This window comes from Papaver somniferum, chromosome 6, assembly GCF_003573695.1.
Source record: "Papaver somniferum cultivar HN1 chromosome 6, ASM357369v1, whole genome shotgun sequence".
Lineage (NCBI taxonomy): Eukaryota > Viridiplantae > Streptophyta > Magnoliopsida > Ranunculales > Papaveraceae > Papaver > Papaver somniferum.
Window position 1 is genome coordinate 152,266,203 of NC_039363.1, and position 14,942 is coordinate 152,281,144.

The 14,942-nt window shown below is 36.4% G+C and overlaps 2 protein-coding genes and 1 pseudogene across 5 annotated transcripts; all 3 read right to left on the minus strand.

Annotated features, from left to right (window-relative positions):
* Positions 1-805: 805 nt before the first annotated feature.
* Positions 806-2,656, minus strand: LOC113291672 (60S ribosomal protein L24-like). The gene is made up of 6 exons (XM_026541177.1): positions 2,556-2,656; positions 2,352-2,406; positions 1,599-1,742; positions 1,396-1,497; positions 1,079-1,227; positions 806-962 (listed from the first exon to the last, which is right to left on the minus strand). Exons 1-6 carry the CDS (start codon positions 2,654-2,656, stop codon positions 806-808), a joined length of 708 nt encoding a protein of 235 aa, XP_026396962.1.
* A 595-nt stretch (positions 2,657-3,251) lies between these two features.
* Positions 3,252-5,976, minus strand: LOC113289827 (uncharacterized MFS-type transporter YwfA-like). Of its 4 annotated transcripts, XM_026539206.1 has the most exons (5): positions 5,829-5,964; positions 5,207-5,321; positions 4,955-5,155; positions 4,124-4,857; positions 3,252-4,041 (listed from the first exon to the last, which is right to left on the minus strand). In XM_026539206.1, exons 3-5 carry the CDS (start codon positions 5,048-5,050, stop codon positions 3,609-3,611), a joined length of 1,263 nt encoding a protein of 420 aa, XP_026394991.1. In that variant the 5' UTR covers positions 5,051-5,155; positions 5,207-5,321; positions 5,829-5,964; the 3' UTR covers positions 3,252-3,608. The 4 variants fall into 4 exon arrangements, with proteins under 4 accessions (XP_026394991.1, XP_026394993.1, XP_026394992.1 ...); XM_026539208.1 differs by lacking the exon at positions 4,955-5,155; XM_026539207.1 differs by lacking the exons at positions 4,955-5,155; positions 5,829-5,964 and adding an exon at positions 5,665-5,804.
* Positions 5,977-6,582: 606 nt separating this feature from the next.
* On the minus strand, positions 6,583-9,178 carry LOC113289826 (annotated as a pseudogene).
* Between the last annotated feature and the right edge of the window lie 5,764 nt (positions 9,179-14,942).

Sequence of the window (14,942 nt, forward strand, 5' to 3'; positions counted from 1 at the left end):
AAATTGTAAGATTAGGTGATTCTTGATAAAACTAGGTTTAGAAAGTAAACTACACCAATATATGAAATTAACTGAGAAAATTATTTACCTGAATCTGTTCCGAAAGTCCCCACCACACCAAATTGACATTTCTTCAAAACATGGTGAGAGAGGTTGAGAGACTGTTAAAAGGAGGAAATGAACAAGGCATTGGCTTTTCATTCGCTTTTATAAAGCTACGAAACATTAGTCCCACGGCGTCTAAAATTCAAACTTGGGGTGGGTATATAGACCGTAAATGTCTTGATGTTTGTTGACGTGTTGCTGTTTTACTTGATGTTTAACAGAACTATGCTGTTTAACTAAAAAAAGTGAAAGCAAGGGCTCCGGAGGGGTGGTGGCAAGGTTGCCATTTCTTTATTTGTTTTGTTTCTGTTTTTGTTTTTGTTTTTTTTTTTGCAGCTACGCCCAATGGGCTGTCTGGCTCCGGAGGGGTGGTGGCAAGGTTGCAAAACTTGAATTTGGATTGTAGCAAGCCATCCGGACATAAAGTTGTAACTTACGGGAAAAAATCTCTACCTAGGTACAACATAATACATCCCACTAAACATGAATCAGCATGAAAAAACTACAAAACTTATCTAAACCCAACAATGTCGATACACTTGGTTTATCAGTCTGATCTAGCATTTCAATGCAAAAACGAGAAACAAACAGGAAAGATATAAAATGTAGCCTAATTGGATCCTCTGTATTCAAAATTAAGCGAGATAACAAAATAAAGGTTTGTAGTAATAACAGAATTCCTAGCGTCTCTTAAAACAACTTAACGCTTGCCACCACCACCACCACCACCAAGCTTTACTCCCTTTGGTTGGGCACCCTTGGCCACCTTACCCTGAGTCTTTTGTGTCTTGGACATTACTTCTGCTTTTTTAGCTTTCTTCTCATCCTTGGACTTCTTAACTCTCTTCTTGACTTCACTGAAAAAGCCACACAACACAAAATCAGTAAAACAGAACCACGTCAACAAACATCAAGTTTAAATGTCAGAGACTATGTTGTTTAACTAAGAAAAGTGAAAGCAACAAAATCATACTGAAGAGCGGCTTCACGAGCTGCATCTCCGACTTTGGGTTTCTCGGCTCTTCTCTTTTGAATCACCTCCAGAGTAGCACCAACAATTGACCTAGAGTAGGGATTCTTGGTAACACGACGCCTCTTCTTTACTGCCTCTGCAGCATTGTCCTGCAAACAATAAAAAAAAAGGATATCAGTCACAAAAAAGCACTCCATACTTGACATAAAACAAATTAGTAACTTGGAAATTTACTTGATCCTACTATAAGCTTCCACGATTATTCATATCCATGGCACAAAATTTATAAAACAAAAGGACAACCCCCAGACAATTACCTTCTTGTGTTGCTTCATGTACATGGCTGTCCATGTAAGCTTTGAGGGCTTCAACTTGTTGTGGAAATACCTCTTACATTTTGAGTTAACGAAAAGGAACAGCTACCAAGCAACAAACTCATCAATCAAATGGACCATTACAAGAAAAATCTCAACAATCCAGTATCAACAAATAACAACTACATGATACACAAATACTTTACCTGAGAATCACTCTTGATAAATATAATACCTCTGCCAGGGTAAATCTTTGCACCATTGAATCGACATAGTTCAGTCCTGTAAATCCACAACAGTATAAATATCAACACCAACTTCACCAACCAAAAACCCTTATCTTTATCAATCTAAATAGCAGATTCTAACAGTAGTGAGCAATTGAAAACAAATCAATCAAGCATATCTGCATCTATTACTCATCAACCCTAATTCGAAAATCAAGACTATCCACATCTATCGATCTAAACATGGACTAACCTTCAAAAACAACATACAACAATTTCTACACATATTTCATTTGAGATTACATAACAAGTTCTACACAGATTAAGATATCCACGGTTTCGTTTGAGGTCGAGATAACAAGTAAAATAGAACGATAAACCCTAAAATGATTTCTGAAAGATTGCAGACTAACAATCTGAATAGTGAGATCTAGCAGTAATATTAATGGAGCAGAATTTATATAGAATGATGAAGAAATCTTACTTGAGAACCATGGATGTTGTTCTTCACGAAAACCTAAACTAGTCTCTTTCTCTTCTCTCCGAATAAGGGGATAACAAGAGGTTTGGAAAAAGAAAGAGAACCTCATCTAATACATTTTGAGTTAACGAAAAGGAACACCTACCAAGCAACAAACTCATCACTCAAATGGACCATTACAGGAAAAAAACTCAACAATCCAGTTTCAACAAATAACAACTAATGTAATACATCATACACAAATACATTACCTGAGAATCACTCTTGATAAATATAATACCTCTGTCAGGGTAAATCTTTGCACCACTGAATCGACAAAGTTCAGACCTAGTAACACTTTGATTTTCACACTTTCAGCATCATTTTTTTCTCTGATATAAAACCCAATCCGTAATTGGAAGATAATACTTGAGGAAATGCACCCCTTACAAATCTCTACATACAAACCAAATTACTTGAAGGATATTGTGCCTACTAGAGCTAGAATTGCTAGCGATAAAACTGGAATTGAGTTGCATTGCTGTTTCAGTAATCGTAGTCTGGAATATGTTGACATTTGTTCTGTGATTGTAGTTATGCTAGATCAATTTGGTTTGCACTAGGTACTAACATCTCTGATATTTTACAATCTTTTAATTCCTTACTTGATTGGGTTGAAAGTTGGTCTCATAATAATAATCTGAATCAGAATAATCATGTTGTGTCAGAAAGTTACATTTGCATACTTTTGTGTCCAATTTGGTACATTTGGAAAGATATGTACAATCTGTTATTTCAGAGTACCAAACCAAATCCACATGCTACTATTATAAGAAATTAGAGTTTAGTCAACCAATGTAATATCTCTGTTGCTTATCTCAGAACTAACCATATTCCTATTTTGCAGTTGAAAGAATGGATTCCCCCTGAAGGATTATCTGAAAACCAATACGGATGCACCTTTTATTTCTGAAACAGGCAAAGGTTCAATTGGACTAATTATCTGTGATTTTGCAGGAAAATGCCTAGGTGTCAAAGGTATGACAATGGAGGATAATGTGGATGCTGAATTTGGAGCTGAACATTTTGAATGTAAAGCTTTATGGATAGTTGTGGAATGGATGGAGTCTCTAGGATTTACGCAAGCTATTTTTCAAATGGACTGTGGAACTGTAATGAAATAACTTCATAGTGATGATTTGCATGTACACTGATTAGCTGCGGCTAGCCTTGCCGCCCAGATTTCCACAAGTAAATAATAATAAGATGTGGAACTTGATTTTTTTTTTTTTTGCAATGTAGTCTTTGTTTCAATTAGAATTATAACATTAAACTTCCTACACTTCCTGTTAGTACGAAATCTTGCATTTCTGTCCGTTGCACAATGAGCTGACCAACTGTCTCTCTGTACCTTTTTACATAAGAAAACAACCTCTGTCGATCCGCCAATGCTTTGATCCCTGGTTCATCATAATTGCTCATGGGTTAGTAGTTTCATCGTTATTTTCAACTTCGAGTCCATCCTTTACTTAGTAATCCAGCTCAATCACAGTTTCCTTTTCATAAACTTTAGAAGCCTGGATTTGAGAGTATTTTCCATCCATTAGAACTTTTTGTGACTCCAACTGCTCCATTTCTGATTCAATTAGTGCCTTCATTTTTCCGCGGTCTCTATCTCTGAGGTAAGTACAGTACATGAAAGAGTAAACGAGGACACAAATTGTGAACGGAATAGCTATTGAAGCGTAAAGTGCCTTGGCTAGTGAAGCTGCATTTTTTCGGTCTGTTTCGACTTCAGCTGATTGACTTGAACCTTGAGGAGCAGGTCTATAACCAAAAACATGCTGGGACAGAAGTCCGACTACTGGAGGAGCAAAAGAAGCTAAAATGTTCTCAAAGGATTGATCCAGAGCATAAATGCTCGTTCGAGATCTCACCAGAACTATCTCTGCAAATATTGCACTGCACATAACATAGAGGTCAGCACTTGCATAAGTAAGTAAATCTCATAAAGAGGAAAATGGGAAGAAATGGAGAGTCTTACTTGTTGGTAGATGGAGCATTCCACGACGTAAACAGGCCAATGATGAACAAAACCAGGCCATGTTTAAATGCGGTGGAGGGATCATAAGGTAATCCAAGCTGCAAAATCCATGCTAGTGGGATGAATGAAACTGCACTTATCTGAGACAAAATGATCCTGCAGGAATTCGGTAAGCGGACAGAAAGTATATCTCCCATCTTTCCTCCAAATAGTCCTCCAATGGAACAAGCAACTGGATACATACTCATGAGAAAAGCCGTTTCTTTGTGGGAGAAGCCGATAACTTCTAACCACAATGGTATGAACGCCGAAGCTGCCCCTCCAAATGATCCAGTAACACCCTGAGATACAACAATCTGGAACGTCGGGATTTTCATCACGGATTTTGCTTCTTTGAAAAACTCCTTCAACTGTAATGATTTTCCTGTGCTGGAATCCCCATCCACACAATTTTTCTCAACAAAACGAGAATCTTTGCCATACAATCGCACTACGATTCCAACTATGATGCTTACAAGTGCAACGAGATGGAATGCAATTCTCCAACCAGCAATACCATAAAACGACGTGGAAGCAAGAAGAACTGACAACATGCTGCCAAGATTTCCTGTTAGTTGAATCCAGCCAAATACTATTCCCTGGTTATGGTCCTCCGTTGAATCATCAACAAGGGATTGAATAGCTGGTTGAACCATAGCTAGTCCAATACCATTCAAACCTCGCGAAACAGCCACCTAATATACCAAAAGAAATGTCAGCATTCCCCATTTAGGCATTGTCAAGTCAAGTGCAGCAGAAATGAAAACAGTGAGCGGAAAATTAGGCATATACTCTGATATTTAGACACACTAACACCATAAGGTAATACAATACAGTGTTTGCAACACGGCCGGTTAACGGTAACTGAAAAAATCTGTGAAAGGACATACGCCCCCGCCAACATCAATTTTGGATCTAGACATCTTAAACTCCAATAATTCAAACCTAAATCCAACACCAAAAGGCAAAATCTGAAAAAGCAAAATGAAATTACTGCATCACTGATTTTAGTAATCAATGAATGTGGGGTTTATACAAACATACCTGAAAGAATGTGGAAGAGAATCCAACCAAGATGATTTGAGTCATCAACAAGGGATTGAATTGCTGGTTGAACCATAGCTAGTCCAATACCGTTCAAACCACGCGAAACAGCCACCTAAATACCAAAAGAAATGTCAGCATTCGCAGTTTTGGCAGTGTCAAGTGCACTAAAAACTGAAAACAAGTGGAAATGTGCCTTGAGGCTAGACAGTGACAGACATTTCCCAAAATTTCAAATTAACATTAATTTTGGATCTAGACACGGCCGGTTAACGGTAACCGCGAAAATCAGTGAAAATGCATGCCCCCATTAACATCAATTTTGAATCTAGGCATCATAAATTCCAATAAGTCAAACCAAAATCCAACACCAAAAAGGAAAAATCTGAAAAAGCAAAATGAAATTATTGCATCACTGATATTAGTAATCAATGAATGTGGGGTTTACACAAACATACCTGAAAGAATGTGGAAGAGAATCCAACCAAGAAAGTTGCAGCGGCCCATAGAAAAGCACCAAGAACAATAACATGAGTACGATTATGACGAACAGCGAGATACATTGCCAATGGATAACAAAGAGATTGAACAATTGAACGTAAGAGAGTTAATGAACCCAAACCAGTTGAATCAGTATGTAAAGCTGCTCCTACTTCTTTGTAAACACCTGGTAGTAACGATTCATCTGCTCTTTCCATTATCCCTGCTAGATTTACTAACACTAGTATTAGTGTTTCTGACTTCATCTTAAGATCCTCTGTCTCTCTCTTTTTTTTTTTTTTTTTTCTGGTTTTAAATACCTGCTAGATTTACCAACACTAGGGGATGTTTGGTCAGTTTAATGAAGAGAACGGTTCCGGAATCTGTGGAATCTCAACGAATTAAGATTTGCCACGTGTCACTTTCTCTTCTGTTTTTTTTTCATGATATTTTAAGGTGCATTCAGTTTCTGGGAACAGAGCAAATGAACCCAAAAATGCAAGAAAAATCCAAGCACTAGCAGGTGCAAATCTTGGTTTAGTAATCCCTGTACAAAAATACCAAACATTTCTCTTCTTTTCAATTAAAACTAAAATGTTATATCTTTTTGACGCTGACTCTGATTATGATGAGCAAATTGATGTTGTTAAATGCTCATATCAGGATGAAAATGAGGATTTTGAAGAATGAATTTTTTCGTTTTCTTTGGAGGACTTGCGTAGTTTCTTTGGAGTTGATGGTTGGATCTTTTCTGCTTTTTTCTATGTATGAGGGTTCTGTGTTGCTCCTACGTGAGCTCTTAATTTTTCTTTTTTGTTTTTCTTTCTTTTTTTTCTTGTAACGTTGGTGTCACTCTTGGTGACATCTTTTGTTTTTCTAATTAAATTTGCCCTTTCTGCGTCAAAAAGAAAAAGACTACACAACCTTTTGGTGTTCAAGAGGTCAAACAAATTTCTCTTCTTCGTGTACATTTTCGCAAATATGAACGATACCTGATTCTTACTCACGTGTAAGTAGGGTCTTCTCATCACTCTCATCGACTTCAAGGCCATCCTACTCAGCTCCATAATCAAGATCGATCACAGTTTCCTTTTCATAAACCTGAACTTGAGAATAGTCTCCTCCAGTTGGAAGATTTTCCGACTTTAACTGCTCCATTTCTGATTCAATCAGCCTGTTCATCTTTGCTCGGTCTCTATCTCTTGGGTAGGTACGATAGAGGAATGTGTAAATGAAGCAACAAATAGCCATTAGAATTGCTATTTCTGTGTACATGGCCTTGGCTAGTGATGCCACATTTTCTCTATCTGTTTCTACCTCAACTGACAGACTTGACCCTTGAGGAATGGGTTTATAACCAAAAGCGTGTCGTGACAGGAGTCCGACTACTGGAGGTGCAAAAGATGCTAACACAGATTCAAAAGATCGATCCATAGCATAAATGCTCGTTCTAGATTTCTCTGGAACTATCTCTGCAAATGTTGGACTGGATACGACATACAATTTCATATCAGCAATTGCACAAGTTTGAGAAATATTAAGACGTGACTCTGAATGGAGACAAAAATGACATCTAATCAGGAAGTAATTTTGGCCATTTCAAGTTGCTTTATTTTGATACCAATGGCATCATGGCTCATTTTTTCATAGGTTACTCGGGGTTCATCCAGAAATTTATTTGTTTATAAACCTACTAAACTTCAAAAGAATCAAACAAATATGGGAATAAAAGAAAGAGGCTTACTTGTTTGTAGCCGCAGCATTCCAGGTTATGAACAAACCCATGATGAACAAAATTAGTCTGTGTTGGAATGTAGTGTTGGGATCATCAGGCAAACCTAGCAGCGGAATCCATGCAAGTGGGATAGCTGAGCCTGAACTTATTTGAGATAAAATGATCCTGCCTGCGCTTGGAAAATGAACGGAGAGTATGTCCCCCATTTTTCCTCCGAAAAGTGCCCCAATAGAACTAGAAACTGTAAATACACCCATGAGAAGTGTTGTTTGTTTGTGAGTGAAGCCAATAAGTTCTAACCACATTGGTGCAAACGACAAAGCGGACCATGGAAATGATCCACTAACTCCCTGTGCTACAATAATCTGGAAGGATGGAATTTTCATCACCGATTTTTCTTCTTGAAACAATTCCTTGAACTCTAACAACCATGATTTTGCTAAACTTGAACCATCTGTACTACTTTTATCTACAAACCGAGGGTCTTTGGCAAACAATCCAACTAAAGCTCCGACGATAATACTAATAATTGCAACGAGATGGAACGAAATTCTCCAACCAGCAATACCCATGAACGACGTGGAAGCTAGAAGAACTGACAACAGACCACCGATAACTGTCCCTATATTTCCTGTTACTTGAAGCCATCCAAAAGCTACACCGCGATTGAGTCAGCAACAAGGGACTGAATAGTTGGTATAACTGTAACAAGTCCAATCCCATTCAAACTACAGGAAACCGCCACCTAAAAATATCAAACATGAGACAGGTAGAAAATGTGGAAACCATACAGTTCTTACTTCTTAGCATATTTAAGTGGATCGAAATGACAGTTATGCTATCTACCTACTCCATTTGGGCAAACTTTACTAACCCATTCTAGCTGTGAGCAGTCTGCTATAAGTAAACAGAAATGCTCCCCGCAAATGATGAAATAAGACATGTTCCGACACGCCAAGTTCCTTACACACTAATATATAGAGTAACACCAATACAGTAACACCAACCGAGTCGTTTAACCTTACAGGCCTTGACCCTAGGCTCTAGCAGTGAGTTTTTTTTTTTTTAAATGATCAATCCACCCAACCATCATTTGACTGTGTAGCAGCACCCATTGACACTTTTTAGAGTTTTCCTTAACAAGACAACAACCCCATTTTTCAAACTTACACCAATTAGAAGAAAATTGATTTTGGATCTGCAAATTATAACTTTGAACAAACAATATTGAAACCCAAATTCCATATGAACACAGTAAACAAATCTATAACCATGGAATTAACTAATAGATTTAATTCCTTTCACAAAATAAACTAAAAAAATTGGGCAATTCAATTTAGGAAAATTCAAATCAGTCGAATCAATTACATAAATCAACAAATTGGGTTTTATGGTGGCATTCAAAATTAAGCAACAAAAATGTGAGAGAGAGTAGCACCTACCTCGAAGAAAGTAGAAGAGATGCCAACCAAGAACGTTTCAAGATCCCAAGGAAAAGCACCAAGAGAAATAACATGAGCACAATTATGACGAACAACAAGATAAGTAGCTAATGGATAACACAGAGACTGTACAATTGAAGGAAACAGAGTTAATGAACCCAAACCAGTTGGATCACTATGTAAAGCTGCTCCTACTTCTTTATAAACACCTGGTAGTAAAGATTCATCTGCCCTTTCCATAATCCCTGCTAGATTTATTAACACCAATGTTAGTGTTTCTGATTTCATCTTCATCTTCATCGTGTCTGGTTTCTCAGAGATTCAGAGACGGAAGAAACAGAGGAAAATGATTTTCTTCCCTTTTTTCATGTTCTTGGGTTTTATTTTGGTCTGACCTTTGACTCAGACTCAGATTCAGACACTTTGGTAAAGGAAGAAAGGAATGTTAACGGGAACCTCGGGTAAGAATTTTGGTTCCAGAATTAATGGGACCAGGTTTATTGGGTTTATGACACGTGTGACGGTGTCTGTGTTTTGGCATGCATGACAATTTTTTGCGTTGATTTGAGAGTTCACGGCACTTGAGACGTGTAACCAGAACCGATGGGTCCACATGAATAGGCGCAACCAAGATTGAATGAATAAGGATCTTGAAGGTTTTTCTGGAAGGTGGTTCAATATTCGTGTGAGTTTGAGGATAATAACAGGTTCTCTATGTATTTCTTCTAAGGTACTCGTCAGAATCTGACTTAGTACTCACAAAGACTTATCTTTGCGCCATGCATTTGCTAAATGTGACTTACACCATGTTTGTTTTGTTTTAACGGGGTATGACTCACTTAGGTTCGACAGAAATCACCTGAATCATTTCAATAAGACGTAATATGTTTGTACAGAAATATTCTATGACAATGATAAACAGATAAGGTGACAAGGTGTCTCCCAATCTAAGACCCCTTGTAGGAAAAAAAAAACCTCACCTGGAGATCCATTCAATAACACAGAAGTGGAAACTGTAGAAATACATTCGTGCATCATATACATTCCTCATGGAAGCCTAATTTTCTAAGTGTGGCAATCAAAAACCCAATTTTCAATTCTGTCAAAAGCCTTTGACATATCTAATTTCACCGCCATTAGACCTTTTTTAGCTTTATTCTTCCTGATAGTGTCAACTAATTCATGAGCTATCACTAGGTTGTCTGTGATCCGTCAAGAAGAAAAGAAAGCAGCTTGAAAGGGACTAATGAATTTATCCATAACTAACGTAGAGCCTAGAAGCTAGCAACTTATTATTTTATAAGCTTCATTACTAAGACTAATAGGTCTAAAGTCAGTCACATGCTTAGGAGAAGCATTATTAGGATTAGTTAGATGAAATTATGATTAGTTTGTTTCAGCAACTGTTTAGAATGGAAAAATGATTGGACCATTTTCACAGTATTATCACCAATGACATCCCACGTTTTTTGACACTCTGGAGGATAGCCATCTGGAGCCGGAAAGGTCCATGGCTGCATTTGGAAAACAGTATTTCTGATTTCATCAGCATTAGGCATTCTAGCAAGCATGATATTCTCAGCCTCAGAAATACAGGGAGCTAAATCCTTTAAATAATCATCAGGGTTGGGAGGGCTAGATGACCTACTCATTTTAAGGAAATGATTTCTAAGTTCATGAGCAATACCATCCCTATCAGTAAGCCAAATACCAAGATCAGAATGTAAAGAATCAATTTGAGTTCTTTTCTTTCGAAATTTAACGTTATCATGCAAGTATTCATATCATCAAAGGTCAAAACATTTTAGCTCTTTGCACACGGAACTCTTTCTTAACATCATACAAAAAGTTAAGTTTATTTTCTACTTCAGCTAGCGTGTTTCAATTATGAGGATTATTAGAATGTTGAGCTAAATTAGCAATTTGAGATTGTAGGTCTCTAATCTGCGTATGAAAGTTCCCAAATTTATTCATATTCCGATGCGTAAGAATATATTTAACATTCTATAAAGCTTTAATGTTCTTGAATGCATAAGAGCCATCAATATCAACAGACCAATTTTGCTTAATCAATTTCATACAAGAAGCATCAAGAAACCAACATCTGTTAAACCTTTAAGGCACCCTTCTATTGGTAGAATTATTCTCTGTAGCACTGCCAAACAAGATGGACAATTATCACTCCCATAAGGAATCAGATGACACACCACGCTATTAAGATATTCAAAAAATCGGTTTATATTTCCCAAAACCCTATCTAATCTTTCAATATCAGAGAACTATCATTCCTTCTATTAGGCAAGGTATAGGGAGAACCTACAGAAGGGATATCAGAAAGATCTAAGAAATCTAGATTGTCATTGACAGAATCAAGTTCAGACTGAGATGGAGTGTTACCACCCAATTTATCCTCTTTCCTAGTAATGAAATTAAGGTCTCCCACAACTATCCAAGGACATTGGAACTGACCTCTAAGTCAACTTAGATAATCCCATTGGTTCCTAATATCTTCATCATTTAGGGCAACTATAGGGTTAACATAACAGTAATGGGGGAACCATAATCTTTGGGTGAACTGAATCATTCTTTTATCTTGATTTTTAGTCTCAGAGAGAAAAACCAAATCAGGATCATTAGCAGAAATTAAATCACTAAGATGATACTTAGTATATTCCCAAACTCCTGTACGTTCCAGGCAGGGACCTTCGTATTATCAAATTTGAAATTTCTTAACCTAACTGATTTGAAATCCAATTTGAACTAAACAATGACCTTATTTTCCAAAATTGAAATTAAACAACACACAAAAAGTATACTGATAGGAAAAAGTTTTAGTAAAAACCTGTTTTGCATTATTCGATTGATTCTCGGTAGCAGCGTGGTCTTCCATCTCCTTCTCCCAATCTTTCCATCTCTACCATTTGATAGTCTTCATCATTGTGAGTTGCAGTACCATCCTCTATTTGGTAATCACATCGTGTTATGATTATAGTTTGAGGTTTGAGTAATATTAGGTAACTGAGAAATAAAAAGAGGATTTTGGATGATGATTTGAGAATTTTCATCTACACAATCATTTCTGGATCTTTTATGTTTTCTAGGATACGGTTCTGGGCAACAAGACTTTTTTGTTGGTTTGATCTTGAGGAATCACCTTGTTCTTTCGATTGTCTTTGGCTCTCATCAACAAGTATATCCTCCAAGTCAACCATTCTGTCTACACGACACAAAAATATGTCACGGTTTAGCAAGGAAAACTTTCTGAGTAACTTAGAATCTATGACAAAGGAGGGAGAAGAGTAGTAATACTTAATCAAAATCGAACTACAGAACCTTGACTAGCATTATATAGAAGACCAACTTACTAATGTAAACAAAATTACGTAAACAGCATATACAATGAAGTGTAGGGTAGTTAAAAGATTACAATAACAATTTAGACAATTTAGAATAAGAAACCGAAACTTATTAAGGAAATAACTCCTTCGAAACAATATACCAGCACCAAACAAAATAATCAATCAACAACGAAGTTCAGATCTAATACACAATAAAGTGGACAAACAAAGATTCTGCCTCTTTGCTGCAGTGCCAAATGTAACTTTGAGCACGACAGTTAACTAAGTAACCATTAAAGAAACACAAATTGCCAAAACTTTGTCTGCCAGGCTAAAACATGTGCTTCCTCAACTAATATCTACCTCCCAAAGTGCTTTCATTCAGCGGAGACAAATTACTGACAGCATTCTCATGGCTAACGAATGTATCGACTCAAACTAACGTGTTAAGGAGCCGGGTGTAATTTCAAGTTGGATATAGAGAAGGCATATGACAAGGTTAATTGGGGATTCCTGATTTGGGTCTTTCAAAAAATGGGGTTTGGTTTTTTATAAAGGAAGTGGATCTTATTATTTATCCTGCATACACCACGCTCATTTTGCTGTTTTGGTGAATAGGCATGCTGGAACAAAGTTCAAGAGCTCTAGAGGGCTACACCAAGGTGATCCTCTGTCTCCCTTCCTCTTAACTATTGTAATGGAGGGTCTTTGCAGGCAGAGGAAGAACCAAAATTGAGGTCTGGGGGGGTTGGGTGGAGGGAGGGGAGGCTTGGAAAAATAAATTTGAGCACTGGTTAAAAAAAAAAATTGCGATGCCAAAAAAGAAAGAAAATTACCTATTAAAAGACCGTCGGAAATCCTGATAAAAAAATCGTATATCATGTCCCTTTTGACCATTTTTTCCAGCTGATATGGGCATCAGCCCCTAGAACTGAAATTAGCATGTAATAATTCCACAAGAATTTGAGAAAATAAGAGATAAAATGTACCTATCGTTGCACCAGAGCGAGATCCAAATTGTGGTCGTGTTTCGGGTTTCAATTCCAGCACTGAATTTGGTTGCGGTTCTGGTGGTGGTGACGAATCTAGGGTTTTTATTCGACCTGTGATAAGAGCAAGACGATCTTCCCCTATATTAAATATCCTTCGATTTGGGGGTGGGTGAAATAGTTTTTGTCTGCTGTCGATTTGGAAGTTCACGGCAAATGAGATTTCTGGGTTTTCTTTATTTTCTTTTTCTGACTTATTGATTTTTCTAAGGAAACCTGAACTGTTGGGACTTGGGAGGTCTTTGACTTGCCATCCATTTGTTGGGCTCAAAATCTTGGTTACAGGAGTAGTGTCAAGTCTAATGAATAACTAGTTGGTATCATCCAACTTTCTCTAACTCATGTTTTATGATTTAGCGAAATGGTGTGTGAGAACCAAAGTAACGGTAATCAGACCAGCAGCGTCAAGCGTTATTTCACATAGCGTGCTAAAAGTAGAAAAACGTTATTGCATAAGTCAAGCGCGGAAAAGCTATTCTTAATCCTAATCATACAAATATTTTAGTCACCATTAACCAAATCAAACATTATTGCTGTTTGGATTAGTGTTTCTATGATTTCATTATAAGACTCGAGCTTCCATGAACAATTCAAAATGTTGAGTTTGCATGGAACATGAAAGATGAAATTCTTCCACCATAACAGTTACTCTAAAATGCAATCTCGTACTTAGCTTTTGCCTTTCAGAATGAAATTTAAGTCCAAATATATTGGAGACCCTGTCAATATATAGGTAACCTAATATAGGGCCCATGATCATAGTTAGTTGGTTACGGGGAATTCTATAAGCATTTAAAAAGTTTAAATTGACCTTATATATATATAACTTAATAAATATATAAAACTAAATTCTAATCTATTTTTTTTTTGTATCTCTTCTCTTTTCCTACTCTCTTAATCTGTTTCATTATTTTTCATCGTCTTTGATTAATCGACTAATCTAAACCTAATAACCAATTGAAATTTACATTAAAGATGCAGAAGAATAAGGAATATGGCAGGAAATTCGACCGAAAACCATTTATTTTTTTCCCTTATTTGTGTTTGAAATGGTTTTATTTATTGAATAAGTAAAAAAAAAATAGGTTTGCAGTTACATTAACGATATGTATGTTCAATTTGCTGGTGTAATTTATTCTCTAAAACTGTTATAGTTAGCAAAATAAGAACTACTAACTGTAAATTAAAAAAAAAATATTACATGAAAGTTACAGTTATCTTTCTAACCATGAATGTTTATACGATTGGGTATGACTCGCGAAAAACCTAACCGTAAATAATCCTGAATAACAACAGTTTTAAGTTTGGAAAAAATAACTAGGATTGGATTTTATTAAAATATACCAACTGTATTTTGATGCAGTTGGTTTTTTTTCTTTTCTTTTCATTTAAGTAACTGTAAAAAAGGAAGTACCCTGATACTTAAAACTAAGGATCAAATGAATTGGTGTTTATCTTCCTCAACGAGCGAAAACGAAGATTCATCATTAACTATTTATAAAGATATTACAAGGAAGCTTGGTTTACAAGAGAATACAAAAGAAATGAAACTATCATTAAAAGAATAAAAGATATAGAAAGAAAATAATCAAGCAAGCAATATTCTAAATCAAATACTTTGAAGTATGCATACAACATTGCCTATTATATTGGATATGTACCATGTACTGTGAAATGGAAACTAAGCAAATC